This window comes from Amblyomma mixtum, chromosome 2, assembly GCF_055824585.1.
Source record: "Amblyomma mixtum isolate Tamu chromosome 2, ASM5582458v1, whole genome shotgun sequence".
In the NCBI taxonomy this organism is placed as follows: domain Eukaryota; kingdom Metazoa; phylum Arthropoda; class Arachnida; order Ixodida; family Ixodidae; genus Amblyomma; species Amblyomma mixtum.
The window spans coordinates 33,022,154-33,033,266 of record NC_143013.1 but is presented as its reverse complement, the minus strand read 5'-3'; the positions used below and the strand labels follow the sequence as shown (position 1 = coordinate 33,033,266).

General features: G+C 46.5%; 1 protein-coding gene across 1 annotated transcript; it reads right to left on the bottom strand.

The window, feature by feature from the left end:
- Positions 1–4,438: 4,438 nt before the first annotated feature.
- Positions 4,439–10,965, bottom strand: gdl (gonadal protein gdl). The gene is made up of 5 exons (XM_089571089.1): positions 10,729–10,965; positions 8,875–9,035; positions 7,171–7,280; positions 5,716–5,787; positions 4,439–4,720 (listed from the first exon to the last, which is right to left on the bottom strand). The coding sequence occupies exons 1-5, from the start codon at positions 10,905–10,907 to the stop codon at positions 4,574–4,576; spliced, it is 669 nt and encodes a 222-aa protein (XP_089427215.1). The 5' UTR covers positions 10,908–10,965; the 3' UTR covers positions 4,439–4,573.
- Positions 10,966–11,113: the final 148 nt, after the last annotated feature.

Sequence of the window (11,113 nt, the reverse complement as noted above, 5' to 3'; positions counted from 1 at the left end):
TTTTGTAATTGCGGTTACGCTAGGCTCTGTGACTCTACAAATTTTGGCTATTTCGATGAGTTACGTGTATTGGAGAGATTGCTTTGCTTTCTGGAAAGCGCATGGATTTTGGCGCGATGTAGCCAAAACGTGTTGGGCCACAATGCCGAGGGAGACGGCGCTTTCGAAATTCTAAAAACTGACATGGATATTAATTACGGCGGGCTACACACATCTTAATAATTAAGTAGCCTAACAGTATAGTTAAAAAGTTTACTCAATATTAGTTAACCAGCCTGCTAGTTCGCATGTCTTAGCTGCACTCTGATGTACTACACCGCTGACAATGCTATGGCGAAAAAACGCTGTTCTAGGTCAAAAATTCTATTTTTGAAAATTATGTAAAGTCTTATAGATGAGACACACTGTATATTTTATGCGTGTGTTGCAAAAGTTACCTTGTCAAAGCTTCCGTGACCAGAGTAAGCGCAGGACACTGTGATCAGTATCACTGGCTGGTTTTGCGACTGTGCGATCGAATGTCCCCGAGCATGATGGCCTCGGAACATTGGCAACCCTGTACTGTATAGTTTCTTTTTCCTATGCATATTACACGAGCGGTCTCCGCACTGCAGCCTTCCATCGTTTTCCTCCGCTGGGTCCCTGGGCATTCAGGGATTGACGGCAATGAGCTGGCCCATCAGCTCGCCCGCGACACACTTTTCTGGACACCGTTGATCCCCTGGCCCAAGCCATCGGAGGACGGTGGGAGACTCACCCTTCGCTGCACCATAAAAGAGGTCTACCTTGAGCTCCGCCTCGACAAACGCCTTTACCCTCCCCCTCATCCATCACTCACGGTGCCGGAGTCTCGCCTTCTTCGGCACATCCAAATGAATGCAGTTATCACCCCGTCCCGCCTCTTTCTCTATCGCTATCGGTCGGACCCTTCCTGTCCCAACTGCCCCTGTATCTATGCGGACCTGGCCCATTGCCTCTTCTATTGCCCGGCTGCTCAGCAGTCGGGTTCCTAATCCCCACCCTCTCTATCCATCACCACCTGGCTCGACTGGCTTGGCGCTGAAGGGGAGGAAGAACGGCGACTTCTGGTCGCCCAGGCGGCGACATTCTCGGCCTATAAATTATGGTCGAATAAAGGTCTTTTACTACTACTACTACATAGCCTGAAGAATGCAACTGCCGGTCCTGTAGCGTATACGCGGAAGAGCAGCGATCGAGTAATGAACAAAATCTAAAGCGTGGCGCGTACCTTCCTCCACTTGTCCGAGTCCTTGTGGATGCCCAGGCGGTGGCTGTTGAGGAAGTGAGCGAACTCGGTCCACTCGCGCTTACGGTCCTTGACGGTGTACGAGTGGTCCAGCTGAGACGTGGCCAGGTTGGGGTGCAGTTCCATGAAGTCCAGGATAAGCTCGAACTGCTTGGCCGAAGTGCGAATGCGGCGCCGGCTGCCGCCTTTCGACATGGCAATGTACGATAACTAAAGCCACCGACTACTCACTCGACAGTAGCACGACTGCCTCGAGGAACCCTCCTAAGCAGACACCGACGATTCCCGGCTTCTAGCAAGGCCGCTCCTACCACAAGCTCACCAGAGAAGCACACGCGTTATCTCAGACTCTATCACGAAGAGTTTTCTAGAGAAAGCGACTTAACCTTACGTGGCGACGACACCCATGGCTCAGCAGGCTTCTTAGAAGCGACCAGTCAGTATGGTATCAGAGGGCCTCGTTCAGAGTACGATGTCGTCCACGCTATAGCTGCAGACAGTCGAAAGTCCCACACGCGATATCTGTGCTCGGAGCAGCGTAGTCTTCGACAGTGAGCGAGGCTGTCCGAGGCGGATTATGCGCACAACTTTACACCGAGGACAACTGGGAAGTAATTATCACGTTCGTCAATGCTCTGTCGTCCGCGAACGTTGATTGTGCGCGACTCACCAAGCACATGCGTTCGGAAGGATACGTGCGACAGTGCGCTGAGCGAAACTTCCTTCTCTTTGCCGCAACGTTCGTGAAAGCTGCCGAACGAGTGAGCCGAGATTCGACCACCTCCAAATTGTGCTCTTCCCCGCGGATGATACCAAACGTGACGACACGGCAACGCTATTATTTTGCCACGAAAACACATTTGGCTGAGGTCACGCGGCGTTTTGCAGTGAACGTTTAATAACACGGACTAAATAAATTGAAGAGAAGGTCCTTAACTTCAATGTTTGAAAATTATCAATGCCCACCGGTTTCATATCGGTGTGACGGAAGAAGGTGCTCATTCTGTCCTTCGTCATGTTGATGTTTATGGTTTGGTTTATGGGGGTGTAACGTTCCAAAGCGACTCAGGCTATGCGAGACGCCGTAGTGAAGGGCTCCGGAAATTTCAACCACCTGAGATTCTTTAACGTGCACTGACATCGCACTGCACACGGGCCTCTAGAATTTCGCCTCCATCGAAATTCGACTTCCTCGGCCGGGATCGAACCCGCGCCTTTCGGGTCAGCAGCCGAGCGCCACAACCACTGAGTCACCGCGGCGGCTTTTTGACGTGAACAATGCCGAAGCCTGCAATCGGAACTATCAGAAACTTTCCGAGCTAGAAGTGCGCTTCCTTCGACGTAGCTTTGTCAGCGATGTGCTAACCAGCCGGCTTCTAATGCTGAATGGTTAACCTTTTAACTATTGCAGTTAGGCGCGGAATTTTTCGAGAAACTTTTAGCTCACCGTAAGTAATATCCGCGCCAGTTCATGGATTTCAAAAATGCCCTTCTCGCCAACGCTGTAACGCAGATATTTTGGCGCCGCACACGGGCGAGAGCGAAACCGCGCGGCCAGAGAGAGCGCTATAGCCACGCCTACGACCGCGCGTCACATCTTGTCGCAGCGACCCGCTGGGAACGGTATGCAGGCAGAAAGCACGAGCTAGTGTTCAAGACGACACACTCCGCATGCCTCCGCAACGAGTGTCACGCTTGTGCCGCATGCGGCGCTAGCACCTGGCGTCCTTTTCGCACACGCAGTATACTTTACATAGTTTGATAAAGACAGCGCATAGAGCTTCCGCGATTCGTACATAGCACTTATAGTGAACTAGAGTATTCTATTCACTATAATAGCACTCCACTCCTGGCACACCCTGGCGTCCATGTGCAACTCCAAAAGAATTCCATGTTAAGGTTATGAAGACATGGCCTGGGATTTCAGAGGTCCGAACCATAAGTGCATTCCTTTTGGGTATTGCTCTAATTGCTCTATTTGTTGGGTATTGCTCTGTCTGGCAACTTGACATCTTCAGGCATGCACTTCCCACCACCTGCATGCATAACCCATGCCATGATCATTACTGTTTCTTTTCACACTACACATTAGTACATGAGTCAATATCGCTTGTGCACCACTATATCAGACAATGGTACACAGCTTTCAGAGTAGAAACTTGGTTCACCCACCACAGACATTCCGGAGATGTGCCTTCACTTTTGTGCACTGTGTAGCAAGGCAGTTTTTATTTCAGGTCTGTCCGAAATCTCGTGAAACCCAGAGCCGTTTGCATGCTTATTCTTTCTTGCCCCTTGACAACGTTGCTTTTTTTTTTTCCACAGATTACTACAAGTGATGTACTGCGCGTAATATGTAAGGTGGTAAATGGTTTTTTAAGTATGCAGCAGGCTCCAAAGATGTTACAACCTCCACAGTGTGAGCTCATCTCTTCAGCTAACTGCCTCATAATGGCCAGCGCTCGTTGCTGCAGAGCGGGTACTTTTGCCTGGACTATAAATTCAGCAGCAGCCAAGTGATAGGCAGGAATACAGCACATTTAACTGTTTTGCTTCCATTCCATTCACAAAACAGAATATGCAAAATGTAACAAACAACGCAAATTCAAGACAGTTCACCCCTTTTATAAAGTGAATGCATTTGCTTTCTGTTAAAACTATGCAGAAATCAATTTCTGACCAAACTGTTCTCAGAAGGGAAAAGAACTTGAGTATATACAAAATGCAGAACCAAAAGAGTACTGAAAACTTTTTTTTTATGGGGTTCCATGTCCCAGAGCAACTCAAGCTATAAGGGACACCGTAGTGGAGGACTCTGGAGCTCCGGAGGACACTTGGGGCTCTTTAATGTGCACTGACATCGCACAGTACACGCGCCTCTAGCATTTCGCCTCCAACAAAATGAAACTGCCACAGACGGGATCGAACCCACTTCTTTCGGGTCAGCAGCCGAGCACCATAACCAATGTGCCACCACAGCGGCTACTGAAGACTGTTCAGTAATAACAGCCCATGCATTGTGGTGTAGCTGCAAGGAACTCTTCGCATGACTAACACCTTTACCTATTTCAGGTGAAAGAGAAATTTCGTACTATAGTAAATTCTATTGCCAAACAGCCCCCTGAAAGGGGCACCTTCACGAAATACCTCAGTAAGTTGCAACTGCTGAAATCATGGTACAAAACATTTATTACAACACTGCGATATTTACAGAGGCACCTGCAGCATGGTCAGCTTTAAACCGCCTGAAAAGTGTCATGCTTATGTACAATATGGGCCACTTGAAATGAACAGACGTGGTAATCTCTAAAGAGGTGATGTGAAGAGCGGAGTGTTGCCCACAGTTGAGATAAACTGAAGCAGGTGCTGCTGGATGGTTATCTCCATGGGGTTGTTGGTGACATAGAAGCCTGGAACACCCGCCTTCTCCAAGACAACTTGCTGCTCACTCACCTGTGGAAGCGGTTTCAATTCCATCATTATTCTGCATTACTGACTGTTTACAGAAATGGCTACACTATGAACCCTTTGCAAAACTCTTAGTCACCTCCTCACCTCTTTCCTGCCTGCTTTTGCACTTTGTCGCTGCCACGAAAAAGGGATTAAGCCACCGAGTCATTGCATTGCAGGTACAATTCACCGTCCCTGCTGCGATCACAAAATGAGGGCGCAAGGCAGCTGTCTAGTACTGCTCAGTGGGTTCACAGCATGAGAGGTGCTGTAGACGTCTTTAGCCCTGCACCAAACTTCTGCGACGGTAAAGGGGTTTTTGCTGTGCAAGAAAGCAGACTTACAGAGTTTTACAAAGGGCCTACACTGACTAATGCTGAGCACTTTTGCTTGGCATGTTACTAAAAGACCTGATTTTGAGCTGCGTTATCCTTGCTCATATATTTTCATTTCGTTTTACGGCTACGGTTTTACGGTCCCAAAGCGACTCGGGCTACAAAGGCTCTGGAAATTTTGACCACCTCGGGTTCGCGGTGCACTGACATCGTATTGTCATTTGATCTAGCTCTGCAGCATAGGCTGCAATTAAAGCCAGACATACAGGCAATACCTACAAACATTACTGTTCACACATCTTGTTATTCTTTAGCGTTTATTTCCAACAGGAGCCACAAACGCAGAGTAAAATACATGCAATAAATGTTAGCTACCCACTCTACACTGACATCACACCAATTACTCAGATGGAATGAATTAACATGCTTTTTATCAAGAAAGGGGATGCTCTGAAATAGGAAAAAAAAAGGAAAAGGAATTGAATCCATATTTCCCTTGAGCAAGTGTAAAGAAGGTTAGAAAAATAAAGAGCAGTAATGTGAAGGCTCGTTGATAAACTAACAACTGTAGAATGAACTCCAAAGAAGTGAAAGGTGCAAGAAACCCAAAAAGTATGCAGTAGCTGCAAAAGCACAGAAAACAGTCGGCTACAGGAGACTCACAAGTTGGTCCAGCTGGTTGATGATCCTCATATCGACTCGGGTGAGCTCTTCCTGGTGCATCCGATCAAGCGCCTGAACACAAAGCGCACGAATTTGAGCAACAAAGCCCCCACCTTCCAATCTATCACGAATTAATGGCAAACAAGCACATATGCATGCCTTTCGCAGTGCTTTTCTGCCACACAGCAGCAGTAAGAACTGCCTTGGGGTGTGTGTACATAAATTGCATGACCATCCAACCACAGATCGGCAGGCTGACTTAGAACATCCATTCCAGCTGGCTCAATTAAACAATGTACTTCTGGACATGCCAGGTTTTAAAAAAATACTGACATGCTATTTTCCACAATGCATAGCTCAGTCATTGTGGCTTGCATAGCAGACTGCAATCCAAAGCTATAAAATGTGAGGAAGGCAAACCCTGCCAGCAACACTGCAATTTCGTTACACAAGCACTTTGAAAAATCTGCCATATGGGTGGACCTTGATAATGTTACAAGATGCAACACTGAGACATGATTAAAGGTGCTGGCTGAAAATTTCATGTCTTCACAGCTACCAGCACAGTCGCCACCAATACAATACTGCGGAAATATGCCAGCTAATAAAACTAAAGTGCCCATGCAAAAGCAGACTGTTTGTTCACACAAAATGCTCTTATAATGCTGACACTGTTATCATACACCAACCTAATTCTCTTAAGATTCCACCAACAATGATACAGCACCAGACATCGCAGCGTTTTAAAATCAGTGTTTTATAAGTTACACTGTTTGCTCTCTCTCTGCTGCTAGTGCTTCCTTGTAGCATGTTGTGGATATGCAACACTGAAGACAGTCTTCTCTCGAGATCTCTTAAGGTTCAATACATGCCCACAATGCTCTTTTGGCTGAATTCCAATCTGACTTTGAAGTCTCTCAAGCAACCCGACTTGATGCATCTTATCAACAGCTGAATAACAGCATGTTCAAAACCTGTAAGCATACCCATTCAACATGGTTATTTTGACTGCTCAGTTACGGCCAGGAATCACACCAAACCCTTTGCTGGAGCCTATGAAATGTGCATCAAAAACCTGACCTCTGGTAGCAAGGGATGACGGAAAATTAAACAAACATGTCTGCAATAAACATGACAGATGCAGTCAAGATTTCTGCAAAATGAAGCAGAAAGGAAAGGTGCTCATTTCTTCTACACTGAATGCAGTTGAAGGACCAACTTTCTCCCCTCATGACAACCCTTTCTACTTCTCGCTACACGGCTTGCCCTCCCTGTTCCAATCAGGCCATGTCCCCAGTATATTCTGCAGAAAAAAGAAATGCCAGGTTCAATGTGCACAATCCAAAACAAATGTGACTGGACTGACCAATCGCACATGACAATTTCAGGTGGAACAGCCAGGATGTTATACACATGTTCAATGATGCTCAAAGTGAACAGCCAGGATGTGCAAACCTTGGTTTCCTTCTCCTGTGCCAAGTCAATAAGTGCGGGACTCTGTGCCCCAGCCTGGAGCAGGGCCTCCTTTTTCTCCCTCTGTCGCCTTTGCAGCTCCACTTTGGTCTCTGGAGTGCACCAGGAGTACAGGTCATCATCACCATCATCATCAGCCTGACTGCACCCACAGCAGGGCAAAGGCCTCTCCCATGTCTCTCCAATTAACCCTGTCCTTTGTCAATTGCCGCCACTGTATCCCCGCAAACTTCTTAATCTCATCCGCCCACCTAACTTTCTGCCGTCCCCTGCTATGTGTGTGCTACGTGCCGTCCCCTGCTACGTGAGCGGAGTGGGTGAGGGAACAAACGTGGGTTAATGACATCTTAGTTGATTGGTTTGGTTTGGTTTATAGGGTTTAACGTCCCAAAGCGACTAAGGCTATGAGAGACGCCGTAGTGGAGGGCTCCGGAAATTTCGACCACCTGGGGTTCTTTAACGTGCACTGACATAGCACAGTACATGGGCCTCAAATTTCTCCTCCAAAGAAATTCAGCCGCCGCGGCCGGGATCGAACCCGCATCTTTCGGGCCAGCAGCCGAGCACCATAGCCACTGAGCCACCGCGGTGGCACATCTTAGTTGAAATCAAGAGGAAGAAATGGGCTTGGGCAGGGCATGTAATGCGAAGGCAAGATAACCGCTGGTCCTTAAGGGAGCACAGGTAGCAACTTGTAAATCTTTCTGTTGTTCACACTGAAGAGGCATCATTCTAACCATTCACGAAGCAAAATGTTATAGCTGATTTACACTGTGAACTGCAGAAATTCGTACCAAACGTCACTCCATACTTGAGATAAGTTGGTGCTAGTTCTCGCAAGAAAAAGCTACACCTCTCCAAACAAGCTTCACGAAATTACCATAAAAAGCAACAAACTGTAACCTATACCTAGCATGTCCCATGCACTGACAGCAGCAAAATTTCAGTTTTTGTTTTAAGTCTTTAATTTTGGTACCTGCTAAGGCAACTCAGTGGTTTGGTGCTCAGCTACTCAGCACAAGGTTGCGGGTTTGAGTCCCTTTTTCCTTCTACCTCCAGTGAAGTGCAGCCGCTGCAGCCGAGATTCAATCCCATGACCTCGTGCTCGGCAGCCAGGCAATCACCAGCACCACTGAGCCACCTTGGCTAGTTGCACACCTTTCAGTACACCATAAAACTTGAAAACATTGGCTTCACCTTTCTGAAGCCAAAGTTCTGCCGAAATGTGACGATTACCTGCGAAGGCACTTTGAAAGTGAAGAGTGCCTGTGCAGTCTTGTTTTGTCCTTGTTTTTAGCCCTGCTTCCTCATTTAGCATCGTGCGCCAACTAGCTCCCCAAAATACCCTATTGTGAAGATACGGCTGTTCATAAACTTGTGAAAGCATTTCATACTAAAATAGGAGGCAAAGATAGCCTGAGTGGTATACCGGGGGCACTGCACAAGAGAGATAGGTTTTCTCGAGTTGTTCTGGTAGCCAGGCATTAATCTGTGATGTGGACTGCCTAATAAGCCTGTTTATGGGCACAGATGCACAACATATTAGCTACCCATCAAATAAAGTGTTGTTAAGGCTGAGCACCCCTTCTGTCTTCTTCTCTGCATTCTAGTCTATGTTTTTCCCTGCCGCCTCTGTTTTTTGAAGAATGAACCAACAAGGCCTGCAATGTGCAATCCTTGACTGACCTGCCTGTGATTTAATGACATTCTTGCGTGTCTCGTAGAGACCCTTCTCCTCCATCATCTGGATGTCCTTGAGGCCGCGTACAATTTCACAGACGGTGCCATCCAGAAGGGAGTTGGCGAGAGAAGACAGCAGCTCATACGGTAGCCGTTGCTGGCAGTTCCTGGGAGCAGAACAAATAAAATCTAAACTGATAGGCAAATGGTGCAAGAAACAGCCATGAAAGTGCAATGGCAGCTAAGTTAGCCTGTGTCTGATTTCCTGATAGGACTAAGCTTTGGCATGACAAACTTGAACATTATTTCATGTGGATGGGCTTGCACAGTTGTGTCAGTTCAATTATACTCAGCACATGCCAGCAGCAGCAGACTGGCGTTCACAGACTTTTCAAATGCAGGCTTCCAACAGTTCTGTTGTGCTCTTAGGTACAACATGAATCAGCTCAGTACATTATAACATAATGAGCCCCTTGCTTCCGAGGCATACTGTCAGGCCTGCCCCTTCCAATAACCTTCCCTTGTTGTTGCCTCGCATAACGCAATGCAGCATTCTTCATCTCCTGACATACCTGCGCCCACACAGAAAGATCTGCGGACAAATAATTGCACCATATTGGGGGACCAAATTCTCCAGGATGCGTGACAAGCAATTCTGGCTTATAGCTGCCATGTTTTTTAGCTATCATTAGCACACATCATAGCACAAGAGTCAGACTTTCATCTCGACAAGTGTGGTCTCCAGCCAGCAGCTAACCACAGAGTTATCAACTTCGGTTCCCAATGACACGTCCTGGAGACTTTTTTACCTGACAGTACACTCCAGCCATGAATGAAGCATGCAGAATAAACAGTTGGTTACCGAAATGTCAAGTACAACAAAATTTCTGTGCAGTTCCATTTCTGCGCGGCTCTAAAGGAGAATTTTACCTGCAAATAATAGTCATAATTTATATTCTAATACTGATGTAAGCAATGGATTGAGCAACATTTGTATGCTAAGACAGATACAAAACATGCAAAAGTTGATTATGCTGAGTGTACCGAAGTATACATTCAATGAAAGTTCGTTTTAAAAGAATAACAATTGTTCCCGCACCTAGAAAATGATGAAATCTGTAGCTGCCACAGCTGCTTCTGCAGTTCTTGCCGACTATCAACCCCAAGCCATTCTTCTTTTGCTAACTGTCCCATGCATGTGAATGAATGTTCTCAATAAGAATTACTGCATACCAGTACATGGCTCTTTTCAACCACTTAATCTCGCAGCTCCCCTCAGTCAATGTGGGCCAATATGCTTCGCACATGTGAGCATTCTTCACCAAGGTCTTTATAGAATTTCTTGCCAAACAGTTGTGGTTTCAAAGATCACGTGCAACAAATACAGAGCAGACTAAACAAACACTGCTGCTTTGAAAAACAAGCTGAACGCTACTAGAAAGTGTACTACTCTGCCACCAAATAAGACAACAAAAACCAAGCTCGAAAACTGCATGGAGACTCTAAGAACAGAGGCAAAAATTTCAGGGACGCTTCAAGAAAACGAAAATGTCTTGTGGAAGAACGTGGCTTGAGTGCGGTGAATTCTGCATGCTTAAGCATAAGGTTTACGAGGCAAGATCAGTGAAATCCGTATTAACACCGCAGCACAGGCTGAGTGAATAGAATGACATAATTACAGCAGCACTGACGTTCTGCCAACGTTGCTCCTGTCAGGCTTTTCCTTATTTATTTACCTTGCCTATTTATATTCTGTGCTCAAGATGCAAATAAGAAGAAAAGGCTTCTTCAGTTGCTTCTCAAAACCTAATACACTATTACACACAAGTTTTTGCGGCCCGTATGTAAAGACTGGCTTACAGGGGAAGATCTCTGGCCATCTGTTGAAGTTCCTTGTGTAGAGCGTAATGCCTTTGCTGGAAGCGTTCTTTTTTCGCCAAGTCATCAGCGAGGACGGCGTTCACTCCAACGCCCGAAGCTGAAGACCCTGCTGACCCTACTTGGGCCAAAGCTCCGCTGTGGGTCAAGTAGTTGTTCATGTCGCATGCCTGCGAAACCACCACCCACAAGCCACTCGGGCGTCTCTCCAAAAAACAAAAAAAAAAACGAACTAGAACAACAAAAAAAACGGCACATTGCACCAGTGTTGAGAACTCGATGGCTAACTGCGCCAAACCAAAGGTTTAATCGATATAGCCAGAAGAACAAAATGAGATATCTAAATAATACTGTTAGTTTTACATTT

Bases quoted from the DNA above. Each gene is read 5' to 3' on its own strand.
- gdl (XM_089571089.1), bottom strand. From the start codon at position 10,907: ATGAACAACTACTTGACCCACAGCGGAGCTTTGGCCCAAGTAGGGTCA. The intron at 7,281-8,874 runs GTCAGTCAAGGA...GGTGCACTCCAG, and splicing joins TGTCATTAAATCACAGGCAG to AGACCAAAGTGGAGCTGCAA. The intron at 5,788-7,170 runs GTTTGCACATCC...CTTTGTGTTCAG, and splicing joins CACAGGAGAAGGAAACCAAG to GCGCTTGATCGGATGCACCA.